The following is a 12,337-nucleotide window of genomic DNA, read 5'->3' on the forward strand; positions in this document are numbered from 1 at the left end:
ACACTTCCATCAATAAGGCCACACCCCCAATAGTGCCACTCCCTGAGTCTGTGGGGACCATTTTCATTCAGACCCCCAGATTCCAGCAGTAGTGTTGTGAATTAGCCCTCACTTAATGAGGTGGATATTGCTCTCCTAATTCACACCACCATGCTTTGATCACTTCGTCTGCCTCCTTCAGTGGTCTAGCTTAGAACTATGGTACATAGACCTGAATGGCTTAGTGTTTGGCCACTGGTTTATTTACCAGAGGACTAGTTGTGATATTTAACCAGGTGGGATGCATCCTCATCGTGCCTTGGATGCCACCACTTTCCAACAAACACAACGTTGCATTCAAAACTCCTGGGCTCTTGCAGCTACGAGAGCAGTCACCACGGTCCCATGGACAGTGCTCAGAGCTCTCGGTTCACGGGCCTTCTGCAGCCCTGTCAGCTGAAGCGCTCGTGAGTGCTTGTGTTAGAATATGTATTGATCCAGAGGCAAGGTAGCAGAAAACAGAGAGTAAGAACTGAGGTGGACGCCAGCATCATCTGCACAGATGGTGATTTATAGAGTATTTTACCCCTTTTCATCTTTTTCTAGTGATTTTATGCCTAAGACTGTTGGCATCGATCCAAGTCCATTTACTGTGCGGAAACCAGATGAAACCGGAAAATCTGTACTAGGGTAAGATTTGCATATAGAATGAAAATGTAAAGATTCATGTAAAATAGCAGCGCTTGCAGTAGTATTTCCATCAGAACTAATAAAGTCAACTCACATAGTTCCGAGTCTGATTGTTGCATGTGTACCAGCAGCCCATGCAGCAGCACACTGGGGTCGTTAAACCGTCCACTGTGGAAATAGAATCTATGGTAATCTCAGCAGCACGGTATATTTTATCACTTTAAATTGGGAGCATAACATATGGTGTAAGGATGGGGACGGATGTTCTATCAATAACCAGGCTTTTGTTTCTCAACATAGAACACTCAATTAAAATCGCTACTTAGTGGATTGATTTTTGTTGGCATCTAAATGTAAACTCAAGTGTGCTCTAACTGAGAACTTGATAAGTTTCCTGTGTGTGGCTAAAAAACGTTATTTACAGAAAGAAATTACTATAACAACATGACAGGAACACGCCATGTTTACATCTTCCCACTGGGAGACTGGAGAAGTGTGTAGTGTTCCGGCCTGAGACACCTTAGTTGACCTGCCTAGTTACAATGTAACATTGCTCCTCAACTTGCACCAGAGGTCACGGCAAGCCTGTAGATACCGTATCCCAGCTGTATTTAGGATGGGTGTGCAATTGGATTTTAGCTATGTATAATTTACACATGGGTCGTATACCATTTTCTGATTGCAACATTTCTGGGCCTTAAATTCCTGACCTCACGGGAGCTTCACATTCAGCCCTGACCAGATGTTAAGAGAAGTTTAAAAGAGGGGCTTGTTGAGGATTTTTCACCCAGGGTGTTGCCACCTGGACGGGGTGGGGGGTGGGGGTGGCACAGAATACTGTCAGCTCTGAGTTTCAGTTGGAGAAGGTCAGAATGGAATTGTTTTTTTACAGTATCTAACTCTGGTGAGACATTGCTTTTTTTCTTTCCTGAGATGTTTCCAAGTATGACTGTGTTTTTAGCAACATATATTGAAATATTTTAGCAGTAGTGTGGCGGGGTGTGGGAGATGACTCAGTCAGTGAAATCCTGCTCTATAAGTCAGCACGGTCCCCAGCACGGTTCTTACTGAGTTAGAAATGTAAAAACCCCAATTTCAGTTACCAGAAGGAGGAGCCAAGCGGTGAGAGGCCTCTGCCCTCCTCGAGTGCGTTTGGCTTACTTTTTAATTACAGCGGTTCCAATGTGTGTAAGATAAGTATTAGCCTTTTCACTTCAGCACGACTTGAATCCAGACACTAGTGTCTCACACGCTCTTGGGTTTCACTCGGGCGTGGGCGTGGGCATCCACAGTGAAGGTTAAGGGTGCAGCCTGAAGAGGCGTCACACTCACGCCTGTCTTTTTTAAAGAAACAAAAGCAACCGAGAGGAAGCCGTCCTGCAGCGGAAAACGGCGGCCAGCGCCCCGCCACCCCCCAGCGAGGAGGCCGTGTCCAGCAGCTCGGAGGATGACTCCGGCACCGACCGGGAAGATGAGGGCTCCGTGTCTCAGCGCTCCACTCCCGTGAAGATGACCGACCCCGGGGACAGTGCCAAAGTGACGGAGGTGCGGGGGCAGGATGCACGTGCGAGCCAGCCCGAGGCTCCGGAAAGTGATCTTTAAAATGCTGCTTTCACTTAAAAGGCCGAGAGCAGGGAAATGTCACATTCCCCCACTCACGCTTTTCTAATCCGGTGCTCCAGGCACAGCCTTAGGACGGCTGCCTTCTGCTTTGACCTTGGAAATCTCTGGGCTTTGCTCCTCTTTGTCATGGTGAACTTCTTACCTCCTCAGGAGTTTTCAGAGCTTCTTGTCTGTCTTTGAGCATCACATCCACTTGGCGTCTGTTTATTCCCCCGCCGGACACGTGGCATGCAGGGTTTGGACCTGTCTGTTTATTCCCCCGCCGGACACTTGGCATGCAGGGTTTGGACCTGTCTGTTTATTCCCCCGCCGGACACTTGGCATGCAGGGTTTGGACCGGCTTTGAATGGCCCTGGGGGACATGAGTCCTGCCCAATTTAATTTACTAATATAGTAAGGAAAACCAGTGGGCAGAGCCACAGAGGACCTAATAATCTAGCTTGGGGGAAAACTGCTTTCTAGAAATAGCCAAAGTCACAATGCGGTAAGAACTCAAACTGTTAGTTGAGAGTTAATGAACTGACATCGGCCTCATCCATCCCACTGCCTGTTTGTGAAAACAGTTATATTGGAAACCTGCTGTGTCTACTCACTTACATTGCATATGGTGGCTCACATACGCTAAAGTTGGGTAGTAGCAACAGGGGCCATATATCCCCACAAGTCTAGACTGTTTACTGTCTGTCCTTGGATAGGAAAAATAAAAAAGAAATTGCCAACTCCTGCAGTAGATACAGCAGCCATGTTTATTTAGCATATTTTTTTAAACCTTAAACTAAGTCATTTTAGTAAGAAACAGAAGCCATAGTTTCGTGTGTGTTTGGGTCTTTGTTGATGTGGTTTTCTTTTGTTTTGGGGCAGGGCCTCACTCTTTACCATGCTGTATTAGAACTCTCTATGTAACCCACGCTGGCCTCAAAGTCACCGCAATCCTCCTGCCCCAGCTTCCCAAGTGCCAGGATTGTAGGTGTGAGCCACTGTTTCCAACAAGGAGATTTTCTGAAAGCCATGATCTGAAGTTGAGTGAGCAATGTGAAAAAATGTATTGTTGCTTTTGTAGTAAAATCCTTAGACTTGTTTCCTTCATCTCTGGAGCTCTCTGGAGAATAGCTGATGACTCTAACCGATTCCTGCTCTTAAAACTCTAGAATGTGGTGCAGCCCATGAAAGAAGTCTATGGAATTAACCTCTCTGAAACCCTGTCCGAGGAAGACCTCTCCATTTATGCCAGGTGAGAGACGTTCACCCAGAAAGGAAAGAAGAATGATGAAATGCGGGGGCTATATGATGTATTCTGCTGCTGTGATGAATACTGAGCAAAACTAACATGAGATGGAGAAGACTTGTTTGGCTTGCACGTCCGAGTCCGTCTTTGAGGGAAGTCAGGGCAGGAACTCAGGCAGGAACTTAGAGGCAGGAACTGAAGCAGAGACCGTGGAGGAGCGCCGCTTAGGCACTTGCTCAGCTGCCTTATGACACGGCTCAGGTTCGCCTGCCCAGAAATAGCGGCATTTGCAGAAGGCTGGGCCCTCCGCTTCCGTCAGCAATCAAGAAAATGCCCCTCAGACTGCCCCCAGACCAGTCTGATGGAGGCAGTTCCTCAGCTGAAGTTTCCTCTTCCCAGATGACTGTGGCGTGTGTCAAGTTGAGAAAATGAGCCAACACAAAGGTGAAAACATTGACATAGGAGATAGATTCTGCCCCGGATGCAGACCGGAAACACTGGTTTGTACTGGGCCTGGAGAACCTAGTGCTTGAGTGTGCCCCCAGTGGGAGAGGTTACAGGACATTTCCGCTTCAGTACTGCCCATGTCCAGCTGAAGCTGGATAGGAATACACAGCTACGTTTCCCAGCTCTCGTGATCAGGTGCCTTCTCGGAAACTGAATCCTGGATCTTGATGGTTAAAGACTTTGCATCCACTTTACACCTGGGGTGGCTAATGGGGAGAAGTGACTGAGGAAGTGTGCCAGCTCAGGGTGTGTGGTTAAGCCAGATTTCACTGGAAGGAGGGAATCACCAAAAGGCATTTCCTGACATGGTGCCAAATTAGGTGTGTATGGGGAAATAGAGTTCTCAGGTCTTCTAGGGGATCCTTTACCCTTTAAATGACAAGAACCTGGCAGGACCACCATGAGCATCTCCTGAACCTAATATAACTTGTGTGTTCCATGAGAACAAACCCCCACATAATTCATTTATGTACCCGGGCACTTTTATAAACCTGTATCACTGACTGACCAAGGGCCAAGTCAGACATTTAGAACGCAGCCACCCCTGCTCACCCCTGGGCGCATAAGCGCTGTCGCCTGCCCGCTCTGTGGAGCCCCATGGCTAAATGTTGCAGTGCGCCCTTAAGCAGCCTGGCCTGGAAGGGTGGCTGGTGGGCGCGGTGACCGAGCGCTGTGGCCTCTTGCAGTGTGTGAGTCTGCATGGCGAGGACTGGAATGTTGGCTCAGTTGAAACAAAAAGAAAAGGGGGTTGGTTTTTGGGTTTTTGGGTTTTGGGATTTTTTTTTTTTATGTGTGTTTTGGTTTGGTTTTGCCTCAGACATGACTTCCCCTGCAGCCTTTACTGGCTCAGACTCTAAGGTCTACTTCATTTTGTCCCCTTTCGGGAGTGAGATGTCAGTCCGTGGTCAGTTGACCCTGTTGCTTCTGGGCTGGTGGCAAAGCCAAACATCATGGTGTGGAGAACATACCGAAGCAGAATTGTTCGTCTCGTGGCTGGGACACAAAAAAGACCAGGGAAACAAGGGTCCCAGCTCCACGTGACGTATACTCCAGTGATGTAAAGCCTCTGACTAGCTCCATGCCTTAGATTCCCACCGCCTGCCTCCCTACAGGTGGCCCTGCTCTGGGAACAAACTTTTCATGCATGGGCCTGTGGCAGAGGACATTTCATCCAAACCACAGAAGTTTGTACTGGGTAGCTATGCCAGGGGCCACCAAGACGTGTCCAGGGACTGCATGGCTCCACTCTTGTTCCGGCTGGCACTGGAGCTATCATGGTGCCTCCTTGGGTCCAGAGAGCCAGGACTGAGCCCATGTAGTTCTGTCCTCAACTGTCAGCTGGCCTTCCTTCCAGGTCTGCACCCATAAACTGGTGCGCACTGGGGTTTGCGCACACTGTGATGGTGTCCTGAACTGGCTTGCCAGTCAGCTGACTTGGGGGCCACAGAGCACTGGAATGGGGTGGGCACAGAGCACTGGAATGGGGGACAGCTGACTCGGGGGCCACAGAGCACTGGAATGGGGGGCACAGAGCACTGGAATGGGGGCACAGAGCACTGGAATGGGGGTGCAGCTGACTCAGGGCTGCAGAGCACTGGGATGGGGGTGCAGCTGACTCAGGGCTGCAGAGCACTGGAATGGGGGTGCAGCTGACTCAGGGCTGCAGAGCACTGGGATGGGGGTGCAGCTGACTCAGGTTCACAGAGCTCTGGAATGGGGGACAGCTGACTCAGGGCCACAGAGCACTGGAATGGGGCACAGCTGACTCAGGGCCGCAGAGCACTGGAATGGGGGTGCAGCTTGCCTTGGCCTGGCCTCCTGCCTCCTCTCTTCCCTCCTGTTCTTGCATTGAGCTGTGGCCATCAGAATCACTCAGTCTGTGGTAATTCTGAGCACCGAGTCCTGCTCTCTTTCCTTTCCCCGCCTTCCTATCCCATGAAGCCTCCTCATACATGGGCCACAATGGTGTTTCTTTCTTTATTAAATAATTTTACCTTTATGTATACGGGAACTTCGACTGCATGTATGTGTGTGTACCACATGCTATCCTGGTGTCCAAGGAGGCCAGAGGAGGGCATTGGGACCCCCTGAACTCAAGTCATAGGCAGTTGTGGGCTGCCATGTGGGTTCTGAGAACCAAACCCAGGTCTTTGGAAAAACCCAGTGTTCCTAACCACCGAGCCTTCTCTCCGGTTCCATAATGGTTTATTTTTGTTGTGATGGTGACTGTGTATTTTATCTGAGAATTTAATTGTAAATGTGTGTAGCTAACATTGCACACTGTTCTCTCCTCTGCCCCTTGCTGTCAGATAAGAGCGAGCTCTGGGGAACTTGTCCGCAGCCCTGTGAGAATCCCGGAATTGTTGTTCCTCAGCACTCGACCTTCAAAATAGCTTATGAAAAATAAATGATAAGATTATCCATAGTCATCAAAGGAAAATACTTCAGATGGTAGAAAAACAGAGAGGAAACAAGCTCCTCGATCCTGCCCTGTCACCTCCCATGGGAGCAGGAGAACAGACCACCCCGAATCTCTGAGGGGAGGGGGACATGTGTGGAACGGGCTGCAGGAGTGTGAGTTAGTGCCTGTGTGAATGCCACTCAGCCTTCCTGGGGCGGGTGACGTGGCGCTGGCGGCCCATCCGCCTGCCTCTATTGACTGACAGGGTTTTTCCTAGGAGTAGCTGGGGTAGACTTGGGAGTGAGGGAAGAGAGGAGCCTCAGGGCCTGAGGAACCTGAGGCAATGCTCTGGACTCAGCAGGTCCCCTGCCTCAGGGTGGGTCTCCAGCCTTTCAGGACAAGCATCCCGCCCCCGGGCTCCTGCATTCCTTGCTGTATAGTTTCACACTTTGGTAATGGAAAGGCACCCCTGTGTCGCCATGGCTGTGGAAGTGCGCTCTGATTGGGGTGCCCCTGGAGTCAGGGCAGGGGCTCCCTTCTTTGGCTTACACTCCTCTGTTGTAATCTGTAGGTTTGTTCAGCTGGGCCAGAGTCAACATAAACAGGACAGGAGCAGCCAACAGCCATGTTCCAGGTGCTCTGACGGAGTTATAAAACTGTAAGTACTACCTCCAACCTGGAAAACGTTTAAAGTGTCGTTGGTTTATTATGTGGGGTGGGGTGTGTGTGTGTGTGTGTGTACTTGTGTGTATGCCTGTATGCACCACAACACACATGTTGTGGAGGTCAGAGGACAACTTGGAGGAGTCAGCTCCCTCCTTCCTCCATACGGGTCCCAGAGATTGAATTCAGGTCATCAGCCTTGGTGGCGAGCGCCTTTACCCACTGACCTCCTGTTAAATCTTTAGCAAATCTCTGCACCCGTGTGTCTGGTGACTCGTTAGGGAAAATACCCAGTCTTGTCACCAGCTTGGTATAATTTGACACACTTAAGCATTCTTCCTGCTGCTTTCTTTACTGCAAACTGTCTTGGGGACAGTTGTGGGGTGGCAGAAAGGACGAAGCAGCCTTAAACTACACCCCTTGGCTTCCCTCCATGACCTCTACCCTGACCTGGGAGACCTCGGGTCTACCACAGGACCCTCCAGAGCAGGAGTTCTCAACTTCCTAATGCTGCAGCCCTTTAATACAGTTCCTTATGCTGTGGTGACCCCAACCGTAAAACCATTTCATTGCTGCTCCTAACTGTGATTCTGCTGCCATTCTGAGCTGTCATGTAAATATCTGATATGCAGCCTCCAAAGGGGTTGGCAGCCCACAGGTTGAACCACCGCGCCAGAGCATGGGTGGGTTAGGCTCCTCTCGCTACGTGACCCTATCATTGCTAATAACTTGGTGGATGATAAGCAGGAATTTAGTAAATTTAGTAGACAGAACGGTGTTCAAGTCACACCGCCTGCTGGGTTGTCACCTTGAACATACATCTAAACCACCACGTGACTCAGGTACCTCATCTGCGAAGGCAGAGCGCCCACTGCCAAGGAGGGTGGCCGGGAGGGAGCCAGCACCCCTCACACAGTGTCTGGGGCAAGCGCACCGGAAGGTGCCGTCGTGGTCATCATCCGTATGTCATCATCGTTATCAGGACAAAGCGTGGGGTTGTGAGCGGGAGAGGTTCCCAGATAAGACACACTCTGTTGAGTTCCTTCTCTAAGGTGGGCCACCGGAGGATTCCAGTGGGGTCGTGTGGGCGGTGTCTAGGCCAGTGTCTGGCACTGTTGACATTTAGGAGATGTTCATTTCCCGGTCTTAAACCCAAGTGATCAGTTCTGTCACCGTGTGGCTTGTTTGGTAGGTGCTGAATGCTTGGTTTCCCTGCAGGGCGTGGGTGGCTAACGAGAGAGGCAGGGTACTGAGTGCTTGGTTTCCCTGCAGGGCGTGGGTGGCTAACGAGAGAGGAAGGGTACTGAGTGCTTGGTTTCCATGTAGGGTGTGGGTGGCCAATGAGAGAGGAAGGGTACTGAGTGCTTGGTTTCCGTGCAGGGCGTGGGTGGCTAACGAGAGAGGAAGGGCCTGCGACAGTGCCGCCGTCACAGCCCTGGAGGCGCCGAGTCTCCCTTCTTCCTCCCGTCAGCATCCTTTCTTCTTCTTACTTTTGAGGCAAGAGAAGTTGATAAACTCAACTAGAAACCACTTTTCCTCACTACAGCTACTTAACATGGAAGTCTGAGTTGAATGGACGAGACAAAGCACGAAAGGATGTCAGGACGTTAGTGGAACAGGGGACGTGGATAGCTCAGTTGTGTGGTCCCAGTCGACCATTCCATGAAAACAGTAAGATGCAGCTTCTCAGACGATGATGACGAAGGGAAGAGATCAGCGCATTTCCCTTGGTTTTCAGTCTCAGATATGTTGCTGGTCTTACTTTGCACCTACCTAGTTATTACTAACTAACATACCAGATTTTCTCACCCGAGGCCAGGCACAGGCGAAACCCACGTGGCTCTAGAAATGTCTTGTAACCTTTCCCACTTGATTAGTCAAGAGTCGACCACGAGTATGTTTGTGTGCCGCATCTTCGGCAGGGTAACAAAGGCGTGGTAGGTGCTGCCTTACGCTGTCATGGCAACTGCCACTCGTGTTCTCGCAGAGGGGGTGTGTGTGCCCTTTAAACTGGAACTCTGTAACCAGGTTCTTAAAATGTCAGCGCCTCCCTCGTTTTTAGATCTGCAGAGCTATGCCCAAACCAGCAGGAACGGCTTCTGTGAGGCCCTGGAAGCCTCCTCTTCTGCAGCTCAGGTGTCAGTGCGTTGAAAACAACGACAAGCTTGTCTCACGGTCACGTGCCTCTGTGTCTGCTCATCCCCAGGTGCTTCATCGTCCCCCAGTTTTTCCTCAAGTTCTGAGGCCTACCAGCTTTCATTTTCTAAACAGGAGAGAAATTACAGTTGCAAATGTTAACTGTATTTCCACTAATAAAAACTGAGAGAGAGAATGAATATGAAATTGGCAGAGGAACATGGGCAGGGGATGATCCAGGAAGAGTTGGTAGGGGATAATGGGGGAAAATATAATCAAAATACATCATATGCATGTATGAACTTCACAAAGAACAAATTAAAATATTAAAAATAGGTGAATAGCTTGGGAGTACATTGAAAAGTTATTACATTTTACTGAGTGTGTGTGTAGGTGTCCCTTTTTGAGACAATCTTACTCTATAGCATGAGCTTTCTTAGAGGTCAATATAGGCTAAAATAGTCTCGAACTCACAGCAATCCTCAACATTCCAGGTGCTTCACACATGTTGGACTACATGAATTTAAAAAAAAAAATTACCTCTGTTTCCGCATTTACATACAAAATAAACTGTGGCGGATTCCCAGACATAGTAATTGGAAGCTTTGGGAAATGCATTCCTGTTAGGTCCCAGGAGCTGACTGGTGGGAGGCAGAGACGAGCAGGAAACGATAGTCAAAATGGTAACGCCCAGAAGTGAGACCACAGAGGAGCGTAGTGAGTCTTCATGTGACCATTGCCTGCAACAGCGCCCACTGCTGTTTGGGAGGCTGGATGAATTTATTTAAACAAGATGAATTTGTTAATGCCTCAGAGGTCTAACTGTTGCCACTCCTGTTACTAACTTTAATGTTTGTAAAATGCCCAATACTTTAAAATTTTGTGTATTGGCTCTCTTGTTTGAGGACTAGGATATACCATAAATACATCCTTCACAGGTTCATAGGAGGTCTCCAGTGGTCCTTAGCGGAGATGTGTGGTCTTGACCTCTCGCCTGACACTGTTTTTAGAAGCCTGTCTTAGTCGCCGTGGCGTTGGTGTAACCAAATGTCCGAGGCAGCAGACTTTAGGAAAAGTGTGTTATTAGCTCACAGTTCTGGAGACTGAGGAACGTGGCATCAGCATCTGTCTGGTTCTGGGGAGGGGCTCACGGCAGACGCCACAGTGACAGGAAGTGAGAGAGTTTACATGGTGACACAGGAACCAAGAGACCAGACCTTCGTGTTAAAACTCTCTAAGAAATCATTCATCCCATCTCTCCTCCACTGGGCCCCGCCCCAGAGAGTCCACCGCCTCACCGCCACATTGAGAGTCCAGGGCATCACCACGCCAGGGAATCAGGCTCCAGCATGTGAGCCACTGTGTGTGTGGTGTGTGTGTGTGGTGGTGGGGGGGGTGGGGGGGTCGGGTTCAAGCCACATCTGGACCATAGGAGAACCCAGAAGGGATTCTGTGCATCGAATGCAAGAAGGTAGCGAGGGGCCAGGAGACACACCTGTGGGGACAAGATTGGAAGAGACCGGGTGAGGCACCGTGACCTTTCGTTTCAAAGCTGGAGTGTAATCAAGAGAGTGGTGTGCTTGCTGACATTTGCATTTTAGAAAGGTCACTCTGGAGACGGCGTGGAGAGTGGATGGAATCCGGGATAAATAGCAGACCTAGTGGATGCATCGGGACAAGGAGAGCAGTGCAGCGGGGTATGGCATGTGACGTAGAGAAGAGGGGCAGGGTCTGGTGGCACAGGCCAGTGATCCTGGCTGCTAGGGAGGCTGCAGCAAGAGAATTACAAGCTCAAGGCCAGCCTGAGCTACAGTGAGACCAGGGCCAGCCTGAGCTACAGTGAGACCAGGGCCAGCCTGAGCTACAGTGAGATCAGTGCCAGCCTGAGCTACAGTGAGGTCAGGGCCAGCCTGAGCTACAGTGAGACCAGGGCCAGCCTGCACTACAGTGAGATCAGGGCCAGCCTGCACTACAGTGAGACCAGGACTGGCCTGAGCTACAGTGAGATCAGGGCAGCCCATGTAACTTGGTGAGACCCTATCTCAAAACAAAGTGAAATACTGATGCTTCCAGTTGAGGTGCAACACTTCCCAGAATGCACTGGGCACTAGGTTTTGTCCCCGGTACCAAGGGTAGGGCCTAAATGGCTCTAGAGTATGCAAGAGGACAAGAGTCTGCTGTTATGAGTCTCAGTCTTGTACCCCAGGCTAGACACCAACTTGTGAGCTTCCTGCGTCAGCCTCCCAGAGGCTGGGATCACAGGTGTCTGCCGTCCCGTGTAGCTCAGGGGACCTGCAGTTTCATGGCACAGTTGACTAGATACAGCCGTGTGTTGCCAGGAGACGGCAGGTGCAAATCTGGGCCTAAGTTGGTGAGCTTCCACAAGTCACAGACATCCAAAGGACATGCTTGCTCAAAAAAGCCTTAAAGGGACTCGGGAATTCAGGAGATTTTTCTATACTTGAATTTAAAAACTGTTTCTTGCTTTTCTCTTAAAAGACCTAGGGTAAATAGATGTTTTTTCTTTTTTCCCTAGGGGTCTGTGATCACATTAAAGTGAAAAAAAAATCTTGCTGTTACTGATAAAGAACTTATTATGATTTTAGGTGTATTGGGACCTATAAAACACTGTCTTTTACCTGTGCACTGGGAGAGCAGATTTAGATATCTGAAAAGGCCACATAAGGGGTATTCCTGTGGGGTTTTAGCTTTGTATATAAGAACCACATCTGAGATGGTTTAGCCTTTTGTTCTTTTCTTAGTTGGGTGAATGTTGTTGTTTTTGCTCTTTTGGGGGCCCGCCACCCAGCTCCCAAATTAATCACACATGGGGGCTTATTCTTAGTTATTAATGCTCGGCCTTAGCTTGGCTTGTTTCTTGCCACCTTTTCTTAAATTATTCCTGTCTGTCTTTTGCCTCTTGGCTTTTATCTTTCTCTATTCCTGTATACTTTTCTTTCTTATTCCATTGCCGGCTGTGTAGCTAGGTGGCTGGCCCCTGGAGTCCTCCTTCTCTGGTAACTTCTCCTTTTAACCCTCTTTCCAGATTACTCCTTCTCTTAATTTTCTCTGCCTGCCAGCCCCGCCTATCCTTTCTCCTGCCTCACTACTGG

The 12,337-nt window shown here is 49.6% G+C and overlaps 1 protein-coding gene across 2 annotated transcripts in view; it reads left to right on the forward strand.

Moving 5' to 3' along the window:
- Window positions 1-12,337, forward strand: part of Fig4 (FIG4 phosphoinositide 5-phosphatase) — a 117,998-nt gene that overhangs the window by 81,874 nt on the left and 23,787 nt on the right. For both annotated transcript variants that reach the window (XM_006982781.4, XM_076552409.1), the window contains exons 19-22: window positions 586-669; window positions 2,019-2,214; window positions 3,441-3,523; window positions 6,997-7,083. In XM_006982781.4, the coding sequence (XP_006982843.1) occupies window positions 586-669; window positions 2,019-2,214; window positions 3,441-3,523; window positions 6,997-7,083 (450 nt within the window). The remainder of the gene's footprint in view (window positions 1-585; window positions 670-2,018; window positions 2,215-3,440; window positions 3,524-6,996; window positions 7,084-12,337) is intronic.

Source organism: Peromyscus maniculatus, chromosome 16 (genome assembly GCF_049852395.1).
Source record: "Peromyscus maniculatus bairdii isolate BWxNUB_F1_BW_parent chromosome 16, HU_Pman_BW_mat_3.1, whole genome shotgun sequence".
Taxonomy (NCBI): domain Eukaryota; kingdom Metazoa; phylum Chordata; class Mammalia; order Rodentia; family Cricetidae; genus Peromyscus; species Peromyscus maniculatus.